At 49.0% G+C, this 23,287-nt stretch overlaps 1 protein-coding gene across 1 annotated transcript in view; it reads left to right on the top strand.

The window, feature by feature from the left end:
• The first annotated feature begins 314 nt into the window (after positions 1 to 314).
• The window catches only part of LOC123996791 (sorting nexin-27-like), a 37,397-nt gene continuing 14,424 nt past the window's right edge, over positions 315 to 23,287 (top strand). Inside the window, exons 1-6 of the mRNA XM_046300492.1 lie at positions 315 to 689; positions 13,523 to 13,754; positions 14,159 to 14,351; positions 16,998 to 17,065; positions 17,368 to 17,472; positions 19,664 to 19,742. Of these exons, the coding sequence (XP_046156448.1) occupies positions 364 to 689; positions 13,523 to 13,754; positions 14,159 to 14,351; positions 16,998 to 17,065; positions 17,368 to 17,472; positions 19,664 to 19,742 (1,003 nt within the window). The 5' untranslated portion in view covers positions 315 to 363. The remainder of the gene's footprint in view (positions 690 to 13,522; positions 13,755 to 14,158; positions 14,352 to 16,997; positions 17,066 to 17,367; positions 17,473 to 19,663; positions 19,743 to 23,287) is intronic.

Here is a 23,287-nt window from a genome sequence, read left to right as displayed (position 1 = left end):
AAGTGATTTACATTTGTGGATTGGTACTTATTTGTATAGATCATGATACACGAATACAAAATGCATGCTGTGAGTTCACAATACATTTGGCATGATATTGATCCCATAGTGACCATCGACTTGAGAAAATGTATCCACTCAAACGAGCCCAGTATCTTGATGTTGCGGGTGCGCAGTCGAGACCCACTCTAACCAGACGATGGGCGGGTTCCGGGGAGGGCAGTCTCTCGAGTCAAATCGGTTTTCGTGACTTGGTCGCTCCTCCTCTCTCCATCGTTTCTAGCAAGCTAGCTAGATAACTAGGAGAGCTACCTTGAAGTTTGGAGACTCAAAGTGGATAAGGGGGAAACAGGCTGACGGAAAATGGCAGACTTCGAGGGAGAGGGAATTAATTCGGTGGCACCTCGGTTAGTTCAGCCATCCTCTCCTAACGGCACCGGTGTCAGCCCTACGCAGGGCACCGGCAGTTGCCAAACGGTGACTACCGTTACGTCAGGCCCGCGACTGGTGCGGATAGTCAAGTCTGACTCGGGATATGGCTTCAATGTCCGGGGACAGGTTAGCGAAGGAGGACAACTACGGAGCATCAACGGGGAATTGTATGCCCCGCTACAGCATGTTAGTGCTGTTTTACCGGGAGGTGCAGCGGACAGAGCCGGTATCTCGAAAGGGGACCGGATTCTGGAAGTGTAAGTAAGAGTTAGCTTGCTGTCTGGTAGCTGCTAACTACATGCGTAAGCAAGCTCATTGGTAGATATTTGGTCAAGGCAGGGCAAAACAAACAGACCACAGCAAAGTTAAAAAGGACGCTAATTGTCATGTCAGCTCCTCTGCACTGCAGTTGGTTCGTGAAACAACGTGTACTGTTGACCCAAATTTAAGCTCGCTAGCTAACGTTAACTCCATAATTCACAAGCTGTTGTCCTCGGTTCAGTGCAACGACATAAACGATCATAGCAAGCAACGTTAAATGACATGTTTCACTTGACCTGGAGACTAGGTTAACAAAGCCTTGCTAACTCATGCATCAGTCTGTGCTTGTGCCAGTCTTATCGGGAGTGTCCAGGGCAGAAGAGCCGGTTCATCCCAATGAAAAGACGGTCTGTGTGAGAGCATGTGATCATTACGAATTCCAGTCACACTGACTCTCTGAACTTGGATACAAGCTAACTATATTAACACCAGCACACACACAGGTTCCTTCCTTCCCTGCACATTACGTTACCAGAAAAACAGCATCTGTCATTCTTATTAACAACAGAACCAGATGATGGAAAAATGACCATTCAATGCGTGTGCACATTAATAGTCGGCTACTGTTTTTACCTACTTGCCTTGATGATGATAATAGGTATTTTAATAGTGTGCCCAAATGCTTTCTATCTCGTCTCAATTAAATTGGGACTTAACATTTCCTAATTGTAATAGATCAACAATAGCCATAGTATGCCATCTGTGTCTGGATGCGGATGCTGCAATATATAGAGAGTGCAGTGTGTCTGTCTGGTCTTTGCGACAGGTTTAGTATGCACATGGGTAGCTAGCTTGGTGATGTTAGGTTCTGTTGCCATGGCAAGGAGCAGGCAGCATACAGCTCAGCATCAGTACCTGTGTGAGTGAGGGGGGTTGCTGGATATGGGATACATAGGGCTCATCTGATTGGATGTGCTCTCAGTAATTCTGTTTTGATTCGTTGGCTCACCGTTTGCTGCTTTATGATTGGGTGCCGTGCAGTAGCTTGGCAGTTTGTTGACTCCAATATTGGTGTGCGTGCATGGGTGGTTTCACGCCCATTGTGCGTGTGTGTGTCTTGAGCAACACAATTATCTATGCCAGGGAGAGAAACCTGCCCATGTGCTCCATATGCTCACACACAGCAGTCCCTCAGTGTTCGCTGCAGTGCTTGTAGAGCATCTCCACTGCTCTCCAAAATACACACTCCTCAGTAACACAGTCCCAGAGAGAACACACACAGTCCCAGAGAGAACACACACAGTCCCAGAGAGAACACACGCACAGTCCCAGAGAGAACACACGCACAGTCCCAGAGAGAACACACGCACAGTCCCAGAGAGAACACACACACAGTCCCAGAGAGAACACACCCACACAGTCCCAGAGAGAACACACACACAGTCCCAGAGAGAACACACACACACACAGTCCCAGAGAGAACACACACACACACAGTCCCAGAGAGAACACACACACACACAGTCCCAGAGAGAACACACACACACACAGTCCCAGAGAGAACACACACACACAGTCCCAGAGAGAACACACACACACAGTCCCAGAGAGAACACACACACACACAGTCCCAGAGAGAACACACACACACACACAGTCCCAGAGAGAACACACACACACACAGTGCCAGAGAGAACACACACACACACACACAGTCCCAGAGAGAACACACACACACACAGTCCCAGAGAGCACACACACACACAGTCCCAGAGAGCACACACACACACAGTCCCAGAGAGAACACACACACACACAGTTCCAGAGAGAACACACACACACACAGTTCCAGAGAGAACACACACACACACAGTCCCAGAGAGAACACACACACAGTCCCAGAGAGAACACACACACACAGTCCCAGAGAGAACACACACACACAGTCCCAGAGAGAACACACACACACAGTCCCAGAGAGAACACACACACACACAGTCTCAGAGAGAACACACACACACAGTCCCAGAGAGAACACACACACACAGTCCCAGAGAGAACACACACACAGTTCCAGAGAGAACACACACACACAGTCCCAGAGAGAACACACACACAGTCCCAGAGAGAACACACACACAGTCCCAGAGAGAACACACACACACACAGTCCCAGAGAGAACACACACACACACAGTCCCAGAGAGAACACACACAGTCCCAGAGAGAACACACACACACACACAGTTCCAGAGAGAACACAACGCAGCCACTGCCAGCTAGCCTACTTCAGCAGTACTGTATCATTTGAATCATTTTAGTCAATAGATTCTTGCTACGTAAGCTTAACTTTCTGAACATTCGAGACGTGTAGTCCATTTGTCATTCTAATCTCCTTTGCATTAGCGTAGCCTCTTCTGTAGCCTGTCAACTATGTGTCTGTCTATCCCTGTTCTCTCCTCTCTGCACAGACCATACAAACGCTCCACACCACGTGGCCGCGGCCACCCTAATCTGGTGGTCCCAGCGCGCACAACCCACGTGGAGTTCCAGGTCTCCGGCAGCCTCTGGAACTGCCGATCTGCGGCCAACAAGGCAGAGTTCATCTCAGCCTATGCCTCCCTCCAGTCCCTCGACTTCTTGGCACTGACGGAAACATGGATCACCACAGATAACACTGCTACTCCGACTGCTCTCTCTTCGTCCACCCACGTGTTCTCGCACACCCTGAGAGCTTCTGGTCAGCGGGGTGGTGGCACCGGGATCCTCATCTCTCCCAAGTGGTCATTCTCTCTTTCTCCCCTTACCCATCTGTCTATCGCCTCCTTTGAATTCCATGCTGTCACAGTTACCAGCCCTTTCAAGCTTAACATCCTTATCATTTATCGCCCTCCAGGTTCCCTCGGAGAGTTCATCAATGAGCTTGATGCCTTGATAAGCTCCTTTCCTGAGGACGGCTCACCTCTCACAGTTCTGGGCGACTTTAACCTCCCCACGTCTACCTTTGACTCATTCCTCTCTGCCTCCTTCTTTCCACTCCTCTCCTCTTGACTTCACCCTCTCACCTTCCCCCCCTACTCACAAGGCAGGCAATACGCTCGACCTCATCTTTACTAGATGCTGTTCTTCCACTAACCTCATTGCAACTCCCCTCCAAGTCTCCGACCACTACCTTGTATCCTTTTCCCTCTCGCTCTCATCCAACACTTCCCACACTGCCCCTACTCGGATGGTATCGCGCCGTCCCAACCTCCGCTCTCTCTCCCCCGCTACTCTCTCCTCTTCCATCCTATCATCTCTTCCCTCTGCTTAAACCTTCTCCAACCTATCTCCTGATTCTGCCTCCTCAACCCTCCTCTCCTCCCTTTCTGCATCCTTTGACTCTCTATGTCCCCTATCCTCCAGGCCGGCTCGGTCCTCCCCTCCCGCTCCGTGGCTCGACGACTCATTGCGAGCTCACAGAACAGGGCTCCGGGCAGCCGAGCGGAAATGGAGGAAAACTCGCCTCCCTGCGGACCTGGCATCCTTTCACTCCCTCCTCTCTACATTTTCCTCCTCTGTCTCTGCTGCTAAAGCCACTTTCTACCACTCTAAATTCCAAGCATCTGCCTCTAACCCTAGGAAGCTCTTTGCCACCTTCTCCTCCCTCCTGAATCCCCCCTCCTCCCTCTCTGCAGATGACTTCGTCAACCATTTTGAAAAGAAGGTCGACGACATCCGATCCTCGTTTGCTAAGTCAAACGACACCGCTGGTTCTGCTCACACTGCCCTACCCTGTGCTCTGACCTCTTTCTCCCCTCTCTCTCCAGATGAAATCTCGCGTCTTGTGACGGCCGGCCGCCCAACAACCTGCCCGCTTGACCCTATGCCCTCCTCTCTTCTCCAGACCATTTCCGGAGACCTTCTCCCTTACCTCAACTCGCTCATCAACTCATCCCTGACCGCTGGCTACGTCCCTTCCGTCTTCAAGAGAGCGAGAGTTGCACCCCTTCTGAAAAAACCTACACTCGATCCCTCCGATGTCAACAACTACAGACCAGTATCCCTTCTTTCTTTTCTCTCCAAAACTCTTGAACGTGCCGTCCTTGGCCAGCTCTCCCGCTATCTCTCTCAGAATGACCTTCTTGATCCAAATCAGTCAGGTTTCAAGACTAGTCATTCAACTGAGACTGCTCTTCTCTGTATCACGGAGGCGCTCCGCACTGCTAAAGCTAACTCTCTCTCTCTGCTCTCATCCTTCTAGACCTATCGGCTGCCTTCGATACTGTGAACCATCAGATCCTCCTCTCCACCCTCTCCGAGTTGGGCATCTCCGGCGCGGCCCACGCTTGGATTGCGTCCTACCTGACAGGTCGCTCCTACCAGGTGGCGTGGCGAGAATCTGTCTCCTCACCACGCGCTCTCACCACTGGTGTCCCCCAGGGCTCTGTTCTAGGCCCTCTCCTATTCTCGCTATACACCAAGTCACTTGGCTCTGTCATAACCTCACATGGTCTCTCCTATCATTGCTATGCAGACGACACACAATTAATCTTCTCCTTTCCCCCTTCTGATGACCAGGTGGCGAATTGCATCTCTGCATGTGTGGCAGACATATCAGTGTGGATGACGGATCACCACCTCAAGCTGAACCTCGGCAAGACGGAGCTGCTCTTCCTCCCGGGGAAGGACTGCCCGTTCCATGATCTCGCCATCACGGTTGACAACTCCATTGTGTCCTCCCAGAGCGCTAAGAACCTTGGCGTGATCCTGGACAACACCCTGTCGTTCTCAACTAACATCAAGGCGGTGGCCCGTTCCTGTAGGTTCATGCTATACAACATCCGCAGAGTACGACCCTGCCTCACACAGGAAGCGGCGCAGGTCCTAATCCAGGCACTTGTCATCTCCCGTCTGGATTACTGCAACTCGCTGTTGGCTGGGCTCCCTGCCTGTGCCATTAAACCCCTACAACTCATCCAGAACACCGCAGCCCGTCTGGTGTTCAACCTTCCCAAGTACTCTCACGTCACCCCGCTCCTCCGCTCTCTCCACTGGCTTCCAGTTGAAGCTCGCATCCGCTACAAGACCATGGTGCTTGCCTACGGAGCTGTGAGGGGAACGGCACCTCAGTACCTCCAGGCTCTGATCAGGCCCTACACCCAAACAAGGGCACTGCGTTCATCCACCTCTGGCCTGCTCGCCTCCCTACCACTGAGGAAGTACAGTTCCCACTCAGCCCAGTCAAAACTGTTCGCTGCTCTGGCCCCCCAATGAGGGAACAAACTCCCTCACGACGCCAGGACAGCGGAGTCAATCACCACCTTCCGGAGACACCTGAAACCCCACCTCTTTAAGGAATACCTAGGATAGGATAAAGTAATCCTTCTCACCCCCCCCCCTTAAAAGATTTAGATGCACTATCGTAAAGTGGCTGTTCCACTGGATGTCATAAGGTGAATGCACCAATTTGTAAGTCGCTCTGGATAAGAGCGTCTGCTAAATGACTTAAATGTAATTGTAAACACACACACACACACAGTCCCAGAGTCCCTTTCTGTGTGTGTGTTTGTCTCGGTCCAGTCTGTCTCTGTATGTCTGTGTGTGTGTGTGTGTGTGTGTGTTTGTCTCGGTCCAGTCTGTCTCTGTATGTCTGTGCGTGTATTACTACCTCAGCTGCTTTCAGTTAAACATTAGCCAGCCGAGAGACTAGTGATTAAAGGAAATGAGTCTGGGTTTTTTGAGACCTGTAAGATATACATGTAATGATCAACATGTTGGGACGCATAACACACACAGGCCCACAGATGACAGAATGTACCTACTGTGTTCTCTACCCACACACACTGATTAGGAGTTGTGCCGGCTGTGCGCACACTGTCAGTTTCCTTGATGAAACATTGGAGTGTGTGTATCTCTGTCATTGTCTGTTTGTTTTATGACCCCAGTGTCTTCCTCAGTGTTAACTGCAGTGCTTGTGGAGCATCTCCACTGCAGGTGGTCTGTCTGGCAGTGTTGTGTGTTGATGCTGTAATCTTTGGCCTGCCTGCTTTCTGTTCCTCTGTCACTGATGTAACAACATGATAGTTAGCCTGGGTTTACTAGGCACAGGGCTACTTTATCATTTATTTTCCTGTGAACAGAAATATCACGTTGACATCATGTGTATCCTGAAGGTAGGATTGGGTTCTTCTGTATCAATAGTTTCTACTGTGTGAACTGTGAGCCTAACTATAGTTGGTAACTGTAATATTTACTATAGGCTGCTGCAGTGCAGGCGTCAGCACTCCTGCTGCTTACACACACACACAGTCTCATGCCCTGACACGCTGCCATCTGAGTGGCCCTCTCTCTCGCTCTCTCACTCACTCACTCACACACTAGAGGTCGACAAATTAATCTGAATGGCCGATTAATTAGGGCCGATTTCAAGTTTTCAGAACAATCTGAAATCTGTATTTTTGGGCGCCGATTTCCCATTATTATTTTTATTACATTTTTGTCAAAAAAAATATACCTTTTATTTAACTAGGCAAGTCAGTTAAGAACACATTCTTATTTTCAATGACGGCCTAGGAACAGTGGGTTAACTGCCTGTTTAGGGGCAGAACGACAGATTTTCTCCTCAGCTCAGGGGTTCCAATCTTGCCACCGCACAGTTAACTAAGTCCAACGCTCTAACCATTGCACTCCACGAGTAGCCTGCCTGTTACGCAAATGTAGTAGAAGCCAAGGTACATTGCTAGCTAGCAGTAAATGTATCTTATAAAAAACAATCAATCATAATCACTAGTTATAACTACTGATCAAGTTTAGCTGGCAATATTAACCAGGTGAAATTGTGTCATTTCTCTTGCGTTCACTGCACGCAGAGTCAGGGTATATGCAACAGTTTGGGCTGCCTGGCTCATTGCGAACTAATTTGTCAGAATTTACTTAATAATAAACGTTTTGTTTTCGAAATTATAGTTTCCAGATTCGATCATATTAACGACCAAAGGCTCGTATTTCTGTGTGTTGTTGTGTTATAATGAAGTCTGATTTGATAGAGCAGTCTGACTGAGCAGCAGCAGGCGCGTAATCATTCATTCAAACAGCACTTTCGTGCGTTTTGCCAGCAGCTCTTCACAAGCACAGCGCTGTTTATGACTTCAAGCCTATCAGCCTAATGGCTGGTGTAACCAATGTGAAATGGCTAGCTAGTTAGCTGGGTGGGCGCTAATACTGTTTCAAATGTCACTCTCTTTTAGATTTGGAGTAGTTATTTCCATTGCGCTGCAAGGGCCTTTGCTTTTGTGGAGAGATGGGTAAACGATGCTTTGAGTGTGGCTGTTGTCGACGTGTTCCTGGTTCGAGCCCAGGTAGGGGCGAGGAGGGGGATGGAAGCTATACATTGGCAATACTATAGTGCCTATAAGAACATCCAATAGTCAAAGGTATATGAAATACAAATGGTAGAGAGAGAAATAGTCCTATAAATACTATATTAACAACAACCTAAAACCTCTTACCTTGGAATATTGAAGTCTCATGTTAAAAGGAACCACCAGCTTTCATATGTTCTCATGTTGAGCAAGGAACTGAAACTTGAGCTTTTTTACATGACACACATTTTTACATGGCACACATTATCTTCTCCAACACTTTGTTTTTGCATTATTTAAACCAAATTAAACATGTTTCATTATTTATTTGAGGCTAAATTGATTTTATTGATGTTTTATATTAAGTTAAAATAAGTGTTAATTCAGTATTGTTGTAATTGTCATTATTACAAATTGAAAAAATAAAAAAATCGGCCTATTTAATCGTTATCAGCTTTTTTGGTCCTCCAATAATCGGTATCAGCGTTGAAAAATCATAATCGGTCGACCTCTAACACACACACACAGAGTCCCTGCAGAGGTCACAAGTCCATCTTACTAGCTCATGCTCTGACGCACAGTCATCTGAGTGACGCGACCCAACCGTGACCCCGTTGCATTTACATTACATTTAAGTCATTTAGCAGACGCTCTTATCCAGAGCGACTTACAAATTGGTGCATTCACCTTATGACATCCAGTGGGACAGTCACTTAACAATAGTGCATCTAAAACTTAGGGGGGGTGGGGTGAGAGGGATTACTTATCCTATCCTAGGTATTCCTTAAAGAGGTGGGGTTTCAGGTGTCTCCGGAAGGTGGTGATTGACTCCGCTGTCCTGGCGTCGTGAGGGAGTTTGTTCCACCATTGGGGGGCCAGGGCAGCGAACAGTTTTGACTGGGCTGAGCGGGAGCTGTACTTCCTCAGTGGTAGGGAGGCGAGCAGGCCAGAGGTGGATGAACGCAGTGCCCTTGTTTGGGTGTAGGGCCTGATCAGAGCCTGGAGGTACTGAGGTGCCGTTCCCCTCACAGCTCCGTAGGCAAGCACCATGGTCTTGTAGCGGATGCGAGCTTCAACTGGAAGCCAGTGGAGAGAACGGAGGAGCGGGGTGACGTGAGAGAACTTGCTAAGGTTGAACACCAGACGGGCTGCGGCGTTCTGGATGAGTTGAAGGGGTTTAATGGCACAGGCAGGGAGCCCAGCCAACAGCGAGTTGCAGTAATCCAGACGGGAGATGACAAGTGCCTGGATTAGGACCTGCGCCGCTTCCTGTGTGAGGCAGGGTCGTACTCTGCGGATGTTGTAGAGCATGAACCTACAGGAACGGGCCACCGCCTTGATGTTGGTTGAGAACGACAGGGTGTTGTCCAGGATCACGCCAAGGTTCTTGAGGAGGAGGAGGAGGACACAATGGAGTTGTCAACCGTGATGGCGAGATCATGGAACGGGCAGTCCTTCCCCGGGAGGAAGAGCAGCTCCGTCTTGCCGAGGTTCAGCTTGAGGTGGTGATCCGTCATCCACACTGATATGTCTGCCAGACATGCAGAGATGCGATTCGCCACCTGGTCATCAGAAGGGGGAAAGGAGAAGATTAATTGTGTGTCGTCTGCATAGCAATGATAAGAGAGACCATGTGAGGTTATGACAGAGCCAAGTGACTTGGTGTATAGCGAGAATAGGAGAGGGCCAAGAACAGAGCCCTGGGGGACACCAGTGGTGAGAGCGCGTGGTGAGGAGACAGATTCTCGCCACGCCACCTGGTAGGAGCGACCTGTCAGGTAGGACGCAATCCAAGTGTGGGCCGCGCCGGAGATGCCCAACTCGGAGAGGGTGGAGAGGAGGATCTGATGGTTCACAGTATCGAAGGCAGCCGATAGATCTAGAAGGATGAGAGCAGAGGAGAGAGAGTTAGCTTTAGCAGTGCGGAGCGCCTCCGTGATACAGAGGAGAGCAGTCTCAGTTGAATGACTAGTCTTGAAACCTGACTGATTTGGATCAAGAAGGTCATTCAGAGAGAGATAGCGAGAGAGCTGGCCAAGGACGGCACGTTCAAGAGTTTTGGAGAGAAAAGAAAGAAGGGATACTGGTCTGTAATTGTTGACATCGGAGGGATCGAGTGTAGGTTTTTTCAGAAGGGGTGCAACTCTCGCTCTCTTGAAGACGGAAGGGACGTAGCCAGCGGTCAGGGATGAGTTGATGAGCGAGGTGAGGTAAGGGAGAAGGTCTCCGGAAATGGTCTGGAGAAGAGAGGAGGGGATAGGGTCAAGCGGGCAGGTTGTTGGGCGGCCGGCCGTCACAAGACGCGAGATTTCATCTGGAGAGAGAGGGGAGAAAGAGGTCAGAGCACAGGGTAGGGCAGTGTGAGCAGAACCAGCGGTGTCGTTTGACTTAGCAAACGAGGATCGGATGTCGTCGACCTTCTTTTCAAAATGGTTGACGAAGTCATCTGCAGAGAGGGAGGGGGGGCGGAGGATTCAGGAGGGAGGAGAAGGTGGCAAAGAGCTTCCTAGGGTTAGAGGCAGATGCTTGGAATTTAGCGTGGTAGAAAGTGGCTTTAGCAGCAGAGACAGAGGAGGAAAATGTAGAGAGGAGGGAGTGAAAGGATGCCAGGTCCGCAGGGAGGCGAGTTTTCCTCCATTTCCGCTCGGCTGCCCGGAGCCCTGTTCTGTGAGCTCGCAATGAGTCATCGAGCCACGGAGCGGGAGGGGAGGACCGAGCCGGCCTGGAGGATAGGGGACATAGAGAGTCAAGGGATGCAGAGAGGGAGGAGAGGAGGGTTGAGGAGGCAGAATCAGGAGATAGGTGGGAGAAGGTTTGAGCGGAGGGAAGAGATGATAGGATGGAAGAGGAGAGAGTAGCGGGGAGAGAGAGCGAAGGTTGGGACGGCGCGATACCATCCGAGTAGGGGCAGTGTGGGAGGTGTTGGATGAGAGCGAGAGGGAAAAGGATACAAGGCAGTGGTCGGAGACTTGGAGGGGAGTTGCAATGAGGTTAGTGGAAGAACAGCATCTAGTAAAGATGAGGTTGAGCGTATTGCCTGCCTTGTGAGTAGGGGGGGAAGGTGAGAGGGTGAGGTCAAAAGAGGAGAGGAGTGGAAAGAAGGAGGCAGAGAGGAAAGAGTCAAAGGTAGACGTGGGGAGGTTAAAGTCGCCCAGAACTGTGAGAGGTGAGCCGTCCTCAGGAAAGGAGCTTATCAAGGCATCAAGCTCATTGATGAACTCTCCGAGGAACCTGGAGGGCGATAAATGATAAGGATGTTAAGCTTGAAAGGGCTAGTAACTGTGACAGCATGGAATTCAAAGGAGGCGATAGACAGATGGGTAAGGGGAGAAAGAGAGAATGACCACTTGGGAGAGATGAGGATCCCGGTGCCACCACCCCGCTGACCAGACGCTCTCGGGGTGTGCGAGAACACGTGGGCGGACGAAGAGAGAGCAGTAGGAGTAGCAGTGTTGTCTGTGGTGATCCATGTTTCCGTCAGTGCCAAGAAGTCGAGGGACTGGAGGGAGGCATAGGCTGAGATGAACTCTGCCTTGTTGACCGCAGATTGGCAGTTCCAGAGGCTACCGGAGACCTGGAACTCCACGTGGGTCGTGCGCGCTGGGACCACCAGAGTAGGGTGGCCGCGGCCACGCGGTGAGGAGCGTTTGTATGGTCTGTGCAGAGAGGAGAGAACAGGGATAAACAGACACATAGTTGACAGGCTACAGAAGAGGCTACGCTAATGCAAAGGAGATTGGAATGACAAGTGGACTACACGTCTCGAATGTTCAGAAAGTTAAGCTACGTAGCAAGAATCTTATTGACTAAAATGATTAAAATGATACAGTACTGCTGAAGTAGGCCAGCTGGCAGTGGGTGCGTTGTTGACACTACACTAATCAAGTCGTTCCGTTGAGTGTAATAGTTTCTGCAGTGTTGCTATTCGGGGGCTAGCAGGCTAGCTAGCAGTGTTGTTTACGTTACGTTGCGTTAAAAGAACGACAATAGATGGCTAGCGAACCTAGAAAATCGCTCTAGACTACACAATTATCTTTGATACAAAAGACGGCTATGTAGCTAGCTAAGTAGCTAGCTACGATCAAACAAATCAAACCGTTGTACTGTAATGAAATGAAGTGAAAATGTGATACTACCTGTGAATGCGACCGGGTAGTTGAGTTCTATACAGAAGACGTTGGCTAGCGTTGGCTAGCTAGCAGAGTCTCCTACTTTAAGGACGACAAATAGCTGGCTAGCTAACCTCGGTAAATTAAGATAATCACTCTAAGACTACACACTCTAAACCTAAACAACACAATTATCTTGGATACGATGATACGAAGACAGCAAAGACAGCTATGTAGCTAGCTAACACTAAACTAATCAAGTCGTTCAGTTGAGTGTAATAGTTTCTCCAGTGCAGCTAATCAGTGGACGTTAGCTAGCTGGCTAGTGAAGACTACGTTAGGACGGCGAAATACGATAATTACGCAATTATCTTTGATACAAAGACGGCTATGTAGCTAGCTGAGAAGAAATTGCTAAGATAAGACAAATCAAACCGTTGTGATATAATGAAATATAATGAAAAAGTTATACTACCCGCGGGAGCGAAGTGCAGATGCGACCACTCGCTCCAACCGGAACCGTTGCCATGGGAGACATCAGAGTTCCAGCTGGGGTGAACATTAGACTTGCTGACAGCCTTATCATGATGTCTACTGGCTGACCCTTAATATATGATGATCACTGTTATACAAGAGGGCTCGTCCATTCACACCCAGACACACACAGACTGGCACTTAATATAGGATGATCACTGTTATACAAGAGGGTTTGTCCATTCACACCCAGACACACACAGACTGGTACTTAATATAGGATGATCACTGTTATACAAGAGGGTTTGTCCAGACACACACAGACTGGCACTTAATATAGGATGATCACTGTTATACAAGAGGGTTTGTCCATTCACACCCAGACACACACAGACTGGTACTTAATATAGGATGATCACTGTTATACAAGAGGGTTTGTCCATTCACACCCAGACACACACAGACTGGCACTTAATATAGGATGATCACTGTTATACAAGAGGGTTTGTCCATTCACACCCAGACACACACAGACTGGTACTTAATATAGGATGATTACTGTTATACAAGAGGGTTTGTCCATTCACACCCAGACACACACAGACTGGTACTTAATATAGGATGATCACTGTTATACAAGAGGGTTTGTCCATTCACACCCAGACACACACAGACTGGCACTTAATATAGGATGATTACTGGTATACAAGACACACTGACTAGGCAGCAAGAAACGTCAACAACACAATTCATTTTAGGCAGAAAGAACCAATGCTAGTTTGTAATTATGTATGAGTGCTGCTGCTCATTTACAATGATGACTCGGTATACCCTAGCCCAATTATGAATGAATATTCAATCTCTACCGCCCTTCATCTGTCTCTCTCTCCATCTCTCTTCTCAGTAATAGTGTGAACGTGGAGGGGGCGACCCATAAGCAGGTGGTGGATCTGATCCGTGCGGGGGAGAGGGAGCTGATGCTGGCCGTGCTGTCTGTACCTCCCCAGGAGGCTGACTGTCTGGACCCTGGAGACGACGGCTCAGCCCAGTCCTGCTACGACTACAGTGACAAACAGGCCGTCCCCATCTCCGTCCCCACATACAAACACGCTGAACTCAACCAGGAGAGGTTTGTGGTGAGTAGATGGACAGAAGGAGAAAGAAAGGAAGGGGGGTTGGAGAGAGGGAAGGAGTGGTGCGAATAACCTGTCCTCATCTGTCCCAACATGCAAATACACTGAACGCAACCAGGAGAGAGAGGGAGGGAGATATAAAATGACTAAGGAAAGATGTACATAACATGTAGGTATTGCCGCAGGTAGCCTAGTGGTTAGAGCGTTGGGCCAGTAAACCAAAAGGTTGCTAGATCGAATCCCCAAGCTGACAAGGTAAACATCTGTCGTTCTGCCCCTGAACAAGGCAGTTAACCCACTGTTCCTAGGCCGTCATTGTAAATAAGAATTTGATCTTAACTGACTTGCCTAGTTAAATGAAATAAAAATACCTAAAGTATATTTGAAGTGTGTGTCTCTGTTTGCAGGTGTATAATGTGTACATGGCAGGCAGACAGCTGTGCTCTAAGAGGTACAGGGAGTTTGCTATCCTCAACCAGAACCTGAAGAGAGAGTTTGCCAACTACACCTTCCCCAAAATACCTGGCAAATGGCCTTTTTCCCTGTCTGAACAACAACTAGACGCTAGACGCAGGGGACTGGAGGAATACCTGGAGAAAGGTGAGAGGGAGGGAAAGGCCAGAGAAATATGGAGCAAAAACCATTTGGAAAGGTGATAGAAAGGGTGGAATGAGAGATGGAGGGATAACTGGAAGAAGGTGGAAGATGATGTAATACATGAATGGAGGAAGAAGACGTGAAAAGGAAAGGATTGGAGAGGAGGATAACAGGCTACTCATAGAGGAACTCATGGGAGTGTCTTAGAGAGGAGGTAGAGATGGTCAGGATAACAGGCTACTCATAGAGGAACTCATGGGAGTGTCTTAGAGAGGAGGTAGAGATGGTCAGGATAACAGGCTACTCATAGAGGAACTCATGGGAGTGTCTTAGAGAGGAGGTAGAGATGGTCAGGATAACAGGCTACTCATAGAGGAACTCATGGGAGTGTCTTAGAGAGGAGGTAGAGATGGTCAGGATAACAGGCTACTCATAGAGGAACTCATGGGAGTGTCTTAGAGAGGAGGTAGAGATGGTCAGGATAACAGGCTACTCATAGAGGAACTCATGGGAGTGTCTTAGAGAGGAGGTAGAGATGGTCAGGATAACAGGCTACTCATAGAGGAACTCATGGGAGTGTCTTAGAGAGGAGGTAGAGATGGTCAGGATAACAGGCTACTCATAGAGGAACTCATGGGAGTGTCTTAGAGAGGAGGTAGAGATGGTCAGGATAACAGGCTACTCATAGAGGAACTCATGGGAGTGTCTTAGAGAGGAGGTAGAGATGGTCAGGATAACAGGCTACTCATAGAGGAACTCATGGGAGTGTCTTAGAGAGGAGGTAGAGATGGTCAGGATAACAGGCTACTCATAGAGGAACTCATGGGAGTGTCTTAGAGAGGAGGTAGAGATGGTCAGGATAACAGGCTACTCATAGAGGAACTCATGGGAGTGTCTTAGAGAGGAGGTAGAGATGGTCAGGATAACAGGCTACTCATAGAGGAACTCATGGGAGTGTCTTAGAGAGGAGGTAGAGATGGTCAGGATAACAGGCTACTCATAGAGGAACTCATGGGAGTGTCTTAGAGAGGAGGTAGAGATGGTCAGGATAACAGGCTACTAAGAGAGGAACTCATGGGAGTGTCTTAGAGAGGAGGTAGAGATGGTCAGGATTACAGGCTACTCATAGAGGAACTCATGGGAGTGTCTTAGAGAGGAGGTAGAGATGGTCAGGATAACAGGCTACTAAGAGAGGAACTCATGGGAGTGTCTTAGAGAGGAGGTAGAGATGGTCAGGATAACAGGCTACTAAGAGAGGAACTCATGGGAGTGTCTTAGAGAGGAGGTAGAGATGGTCAGGATAACAGGCTACTCATAGAGGAACTCATGGGAGTGTCTTAGAGAGGAGGTAGAGATGGTCAGGATAACAGGCTACTCATAGAGGAACTCATGGGAGTGTCTTAGAGAGGAGGTAGAGATGGTCAGGATAACAGGCTACTCATAGAGGAACTCATGGGAGTGTCTTAGAGAGGAGGTAGAGATGGTCAGGATAACAGGCTACTCATAGAGGAACTCATGGGAGTGTCTTAGAGAGGAGGTAGAGATGGTCAGGATAACAGGCTACTCATAGAGGAACTCATGGGAGTGTCTTAGAGAGGAGGTAGAGATGGTCAGGATAACAGGCTACTCATAGAGGAACTCATGGGAGTGTCTTAGAGAGGAGGTAGAGATGGTCAGGATAACAGGCTACTCATAGAGGAACTCATGGGAGTGTCTTAGAGAGGAGGTAGAGATGGTCAGGATAACAGGCTACTCATAGAGGAACTCATGGGAGTGTCTTAGAGAGGAGGTAGAGATGGTCAGGATAACAGGCTACTAAGAGAGGCTCATGGGAGTGTCTTAGAGAGGAGGTAGAGATGGTCAGGATTACAGGCTACTAAGAGAGGCTCATGGGAGTGTCTTAGAGAGGAGGTAGAGATGGTCAGGATAACAGGCTACTAAGAGAGGAACTCATGGGAGTGTCTTAGAGAGGAGGTAGAGATGGTCAGGATAACAGGCTACTAAGAGAGGAGCTCATGGGAGTGTCTTAGAGAGGAGGTAGAGATGGTCAGGATAACAGGCTACTCATAGAGGAACTCATGGGAGTGTCTTAGAGAGGAGGTAGAGATGGTCAGGATAACAGGCTACTAAGAGAGGAACTCATGGGAGTGTCTTAGAGAGGAGGTAGAGATGGTCAGGATAACAGGCTACTAAGAGAGGAGCTCATGGGAGTGTCTTAGAGAGGAGGTAGAGATGGTCAGGATTACAGGCTACTAAGAGAGGCTCATGGGAGTGTCTTAGAGAGGAGGTAGAGATGGTCAGGATAACAGGCTACTAAGAGAGGAACTCATGGGAGTGTCTTAGAGAGGAGGTAGAGATGGTCAGGATAACAGGCTACTAAGAGAGGAACTCATGGGAGTGTCTTAGAGAGGAGGTAGAGATGGTCAGGATAACAGGCTACTAAGAGAGGAACTCATGGGAGTGTCTTAGAGAGGAGGTAGAGATGGTCAGGATAACAGGCTACTAAGAGAGGAACTCATGGGAGTGTTTTAGAGAGGAGGTAGAGATGGTCAGGATAACAGGCTACTAAGAGAGGAACTCATGGGAGTGTCTACAAGGGATCTGCCTTTCTCAGTGTTTCTACTTTCTTTCTCCCTTCTCTCTTCACAGTGTGTTCAGTGAGGGTGTTTGGGGAGAGTGATGTCATGCAGGAGTTTCTGTCTGACGAGTCTGATGAGGTAAGCGTATCATGATGAGTGTGTTTGCTTATTCCTCTCTAAGATGTATTCTTGTTTTAGACTCTTTCTCTCTTGTTCTGCTGTTCTCTCTCCTCCCATCTTATCCTCTGGGATGTGTGGTGTGTGAGTTGGGGCTGGCATCTCTGTCCTTTTTTCTTCTTTTTGGTTTCCTCTCTTCTGCTTTTCCATCTCTGTCTACACTGTGTGTGTGTGTGCGTGCGTGCGTGCGTGCGTGCGTGCGTGCGTGTTTGGCCTATGAGTGGTCCTGTAAGTCATCTCTTGCCACCCCCCATTCTCCGTAGAACTATAACGGCGTATCAGATGTGGAGTTGAGGATAGCCATGCCTGATAAAACCACCGTCACAGTCCGTGTCCGCAAGAACTGTACAACTGACCAGGTTTACCAGGTAACACACCCCTAACCTCTAGTTACACATACAGCCCTCACACCTAGTCCCCAGGACCATCAGCCCACGGCCCTCACACCTAGTCCCCAGGACCATCAGCCCACGGCCCTCACACCTAGTCCCCAGGACCATCAGCCCACGGCCCTCACACCTAGTCCCCAGGACCATCAGCCCATGGCCCTCACACCTAGTCCCCAGGACCATCAGCCCACGGCCCTCACCCCTAGTCCCCAGGACCATCAGCCCACGGCCCTCACCCCTAGTCCCCAGGACCATCAGCCCACGGCCCTCACACCTAGTCCCCAGGACCATCAGCCCACGGCCCTCACACCTAGTCCCCAGGACCATCAGGCCACACCCTCACACCTAGTCCCCAGGACACACCCTCAAACCCAGTCCCCAGGACCATCAGGCCACACCCTCACACCTAGTCCCTCAGAACATCATGCCACACCTAGTCCCCAGGAACATCAGGCCACACCTAGTCCCCAGGACCATCAGGCCACACCCTCACACCTAGTCCCCAGGACCATCAGGCCACACCCTCAAACCCAGTCCCCAGGACCATCAGGCCACACCCTCACACCTGGTCCCTCGGAACATCATGCCACACCTTCACACCTAGTCCCCAGGAACATCAGGCCACACCTAGTCCCCAGGACAATCAGGCCACACCTAGTCTCCAGGACCATCAGGGCACACCCTCACACCTAGTCTCCAGGACCATCAGGGCACACCCTCACACCTAGTCCCCAGGACCATCAGGCCACAGCCTCACACCTAGTCCCCAGGACCATCAGGCCACACCCTCACACCTAGTCCCCAGGACCATCAGGCCACACCCTCAAACCTAGTCCCCAGGACCATCAGGCCACACCCTCACACCTAGTCCCCAGGACCATCAAGCCACACCCTCACACCTAGTCCCCAGGACCATCAGGTGTGGCCTGATGGTCCAGTCCCCAGGACCATCAGGCCACACCCTCACACCTAGTCCCTCGGAACATCATGCCACACCTTCACACCTAGTGCCCTGGAACATCAGGCCACACCTCGTCCCCAGGAACATCAGGCCACACCTCGTCCCCAGGAACATCAGGCCACACCTCGTCCCCAGGAACATCAGGCCACACCTCGTCCCCAGGAACATCAGGCCACAGCTAGTCCCCAGGAACATCAGGCCACACCTAGTGCCCTGGAACATCAGGCCACACCTAGTGCCCTGGAACATCAGGCCACACCTAGTACCCTGGAACATCAGGCCACACCTAGTGCCCTGGAACATCACCACACTTAGTGCCCTGGAACATCAAGCCACACCTAGTGCCCTGGAACATCAGGCCACACCTAGTGCCCTGGAACATCAGGCTACACCTAGTGCCCTGGAACATCAGGCCACACCTAGTGCCCTGGAACATCAGGCCACACCTTGTGCCCTGGAACATCAGGTCACACCTAGTGCCCTGGAACATCAGGCCACACCTAGTGCCCTGGAACATCAGGCCACACCTAGTGCCCTGGAACATCAGGCCACACCTAGTGCCCTGGAACATCAGGCTACACATAGTGCCCTGGAACATCAGGCCACACCTAGTGCCCTGGAACATCAGGCTACACCTAGTGCCCTGGAACATCAGGCCACACCTCGTGCCCTGGAACATCAGGCCACTTGGACCCACATTAAACAATTCTAGGCATAAATGTACACACCACTCCTTGTTAATGCACAGGCCTCTTTGTTAATGCACAGGCTTCTTTGTTAATGCACAGGCCTCTTTGTTAATGCACAGGCCTCTTTGTTAATGGACAGGCCTATTAGTTAATGCACAGGCCTCTTTGTTAATGCACAGGCCTCTTTGTTAATGCACAGGCCTCTTTGTTAATGCACAGGCCTCTTTGTTAATGCACAGGCCTCTTTGTTAATGCACGGGCCTATTAGTTAATGCACGGGCCTATTAGTTAATGCACGGGCCTCTTTGTTATTGCACAGGCCTCTTTGTTAATGCACAGGCCTCTTTGTTAATGCACAGGCCTCTTTGTTAATGCACAGGCCTCTTTGTTAATGCACAGGCCTCCTTGTTAATGCACAGGCCCCCTTGTTAATTCACAGGCCCCCTTGTTAATTCACAGGCCTCCTTGTTAATGCACAGGCCTCCTTGTTAATGCACAGGCCTTTCTCACTCTCCCACAGGCTGTGGTCATGACAGTAGGAATGGACAGCATAACGGCCAGCTACTTTGCTCTGTTTGAGGTCATCAACCACTCCTTTGGTAAGTGTGAGGGTGAGATCTTTTATTTCATTAACCTTAATCACCTGAGACTTTGGCCTCACTGTGTGTGTGTGTGTGTGTACATGCGGTCCTCTTATTACATTCAGATTGAGAGTGGACCTGAGAGCTCGGTAAAAAAGCACATTTTACTCATATACAGAGTCGTTAAAGGGACAGTTCACTCAAGTCTCAATAGTCAAGCTATAGTGTGTATGTTGTCAGTATATTTTGCTACAGTGGGTAGCATTGCTCATCTTTCCCATTAATTTGGGGTAGAGACCTGCACATTTCTCCCATGAATGTACCAACATGTAGACACCAGGATCTCTGGTGCCAGCCTCTCATACATTTAATGAATGTCTCCACTCAGTAACATCTGTTGAGTCAGCCCTGTCCCTCAGCCTGTCTTTGATGGAAAACGCCTACTCCTGTGTGTCTGTGTGTCTGTGTCTTTAATCATAGAGGCTAACGCCTACTCGTGTGTGTGTGTGTGTGTGTGTGTGTGTGTGTGTGTGTGTGTGTGTGTGTGTGTGTGTGTGTGTGTGTGTGTGTGTGTGTGTGTGTGTGTGTGTGTGTGTGTGTGTGTGTGTGTGTGTGTGTGTGTGTGTGTGTGTGTGTTTAATCATAGAGGCTAACATTCCTACCCAGGAGCTTTGTTGATAGAATCACTTCTTCATGATGTTGCTGTTGAGGGAGTTGTGGTGTCTGGTTAGTTGGGATATGAGCAAAGCATTTCTATTTGTAGCAAAACACAGTTTTGATTAGATGGTATACAGCTACGAATTGGCTTTTCATAGCCGGGTTAGGAGAACTAACGTAGTGGCTTAGGAGAATTAACGTAGTGGCTTAGGAGAATTAACGTAGTGGGTTAGGAGAACTTACGTAGTGGGTTAGGAGAACTTATGTAGTGGGTTAGGAGAACTTACGTAGTGGGTTAGGATAATTAACGTAGTGGGTTAGGAGAACTTACGTAGTGGGTTAGGAGAACTTACGTAGTGGGTTAGGAGAACTTACGTAGTGGGTTAGGATAATTAACGTAGTGGGTTAGGAGAACTTACGTAGCGGGTTAGGAGAATTAACGTAGTGGGTTAGGAGAACTTACGTAGCGGGTTAGGAGAATTAACGTAGTGGGTTAGGAGAACTTACGTAGTGGGTTAGGAGAACTTACGTAGTGGGTTAGGAGAATTAACGTAGTGGGTTAGGAGAACTTACGTAGTGGGTTAGGAGAATTAACGTAGTGGGTTAGGAGAACTTACGTAGTGGGTTAGGATAATTAACGTAGTGGGTTAGGAGAACTTACGTAGCGGGTTAGGAGAATTAACATAGTGGGTTAGGAGAACTTACGTAGCGGGTTAGGAGAATTAACGTAGTGGGTTAGGAGAACTTACGTAGCAGGTTAGGAGAATTAACGTAGTGGGTTAGGAGAACATACGTAGTGGGTTAGGAGAATTAACGTAGTGGGTTAGGAGAATTAACGTAGTGGGTTAGGAGAATTAACGTAGTGGGTTAGGAGAATTAACGTAGTGGGTTAGGAGAATTAACGTAGTGGGTTAGGAGAACTTACGTAGCGGGTTAGGATAATTAACGTAGTGGGTTAGGAGAACTTACGTAGCGGGTTAGGAGAATTAACGTAGTGGGTTAGGAGAACTTACGTAGTGGGTTAGGAGAACTTACGTAGTGGGTTAGGAGAATTAACGTAGTGGGTTAGGAGAACTTACGTAGTGGGTTAGGAGAATTAACGTAGTGGGTTAGGAGAACTTACGTAGTGGGTTAGGATAATTAACGTAGTGGGTTAGGAGAACTTAAGCAGCGGGTTAGGAGAATTAACATAGTGGGTTAGGAGAACTAACGTAGTGGGTTAGGAGAATTAACGTAGTGGGTTAGGAGAACTTACGTAGTGGGTTAGGAGAACTTACGTAGTGGGTTAGGATAATTAACATAGTGGGTTAGGACAACTTACGTAGTGGGTTAGGAGAATTAACGTAGTGGGTTAGGAGAACTTACGTAGCGGGTTAGGAGAATTAACGTAGTGGGTTAGGAGAACTTACGTAGTGGGTTAGGAGAATTAACGTAGTGGGTTAGGAGAACTTACGTAGTGGGTTAGGAGAATTAACATAGTGGGTTAGGAGAACTTACGTAGCGGGTTAGGAGAATTAACGTAGTGGGTTAGGAGAACTTACGCAGCGGGTTAGGAGAATTAACGTAGTGGGTTAGGAGAACTTAAGCAGCGGGTTAGGAGAATTAACATAGTGGGTTAGGAGAACTAACGTAGTGGGTTAGGAGAATTAACGTAGTGGGTTAGGAGAACTTACGTAGTGGGTTAGGAGAATTAACGTAGTGGGTTAGGAGAACTTACGTAGTGGGTTAGGAGAATTAACGTAGTGGGTTAGGAGAACTTACGCAGCGGGTTAGGAGAATTAACGTAGTGGGTTAGGAGAATTAACGTAGTGGGTTAGGAGAATTAACGTAGTGGGTTAGGAGAACTTATGTAGTGGGTTAGGAGAATTAACGTTGTGGGTTAGGAGAATTAACGTAGTGGGTTAGGAGAACTTACGTAGTGGGTTAGGAGAATTAACGTAGTGGGTTAGGAGAATTAACGTAGTGGGTTAGGAGAACTTACGTAGTGGGTTAGGAGAATTAACGTAGTGGGTTAGGAGAACTTACGCAGCGGGTTAGGAGAACTAACGTAGTGGGTTAGGAGAATTAACGTAGTGGGTTAGGAGAATTAACGTAGTGGGTTAGGAGAACTTATGTAGTGGGTTAGGAGAATTAACATTGTGGGTTAGGAGAATTAACGTAGTGGGTTAGGAGAACTTACGTAGAGGGTTAGGAGAATTAACGTAGTGGGTTAGGAGAACTTACATAGTGGGTTAGGAGAACTTACGTAGTGGGTTAGGAGAATTAACGTAGTGGGTTAGGAGAACTTACGCAGCGGGTTAGGATAATTAACGTAGTGGGTTAGGAGAACTTACGCAGCAGGTTAGGAGAATTAACGTAGTGGGTTAGGATAACTTACGCAGCAGGTTAGGAGAATTAACGTAGTCGGTTAGGAGAACTAGGTTAAGGTTAGGAAAAGGGTATGGGTTAGGTAAAATGCTACATTTTTCCTTGACTCAGCTCAAACATGGAACTTTCCTACCATAGCTATATATCATCTAGCCACAACAGGAAAACCACCGACCTAACCCTGTCGCTCTCTGTCTCTCTCCCACCGACCTAACCCTGTCGCTCTCTGTCTCTCTCCCACCGACCTAACCCTGTCTCTCTCTCTCCCCCACCGACCTAACCCTGTCTCTCTCTCTTCCCCCACCGACCTAACCCTGTCGCTCTCTCTCTCCCACCGACCTAACCCTGTCGCTCTCTCCCACCGACCTAACCCTGTCGCTCTCTCCCACCGACCTAACGCTGTCGCTCTCTCCCACCGACCTAACCCTGTCGCTCTCTCCCACCGACCTAACCCTGTCGCTCTCTCCCACCGACCTAACCCTGTCGCTCTCTCCCACCGACCTAACCCTGTCGCTCTCTCTGTATCTCTCTCTCCTTCA

The sequence above is a fragment of the Oncorhynchus gorbuscha genome, linkage group LG15 (assembly GCF_021184085.1).
Source record: "Oncorhynchus gorbuscha isolate QuinsamMale2020 ecotype Even-year linkage group LG15, OgorEven_v1.0, whole genome shotgun sequence".
Lineage (NCBI taxonomy): Eukaryota > Metazoa > Chordata > Actinopteri > Salmoniformes > Salmonidae > Oncorhynchus > Oncorhynchus gorbuscha.
This window is presented reverse-complemented; position numbering and strand designations above follow the sequence as displayed.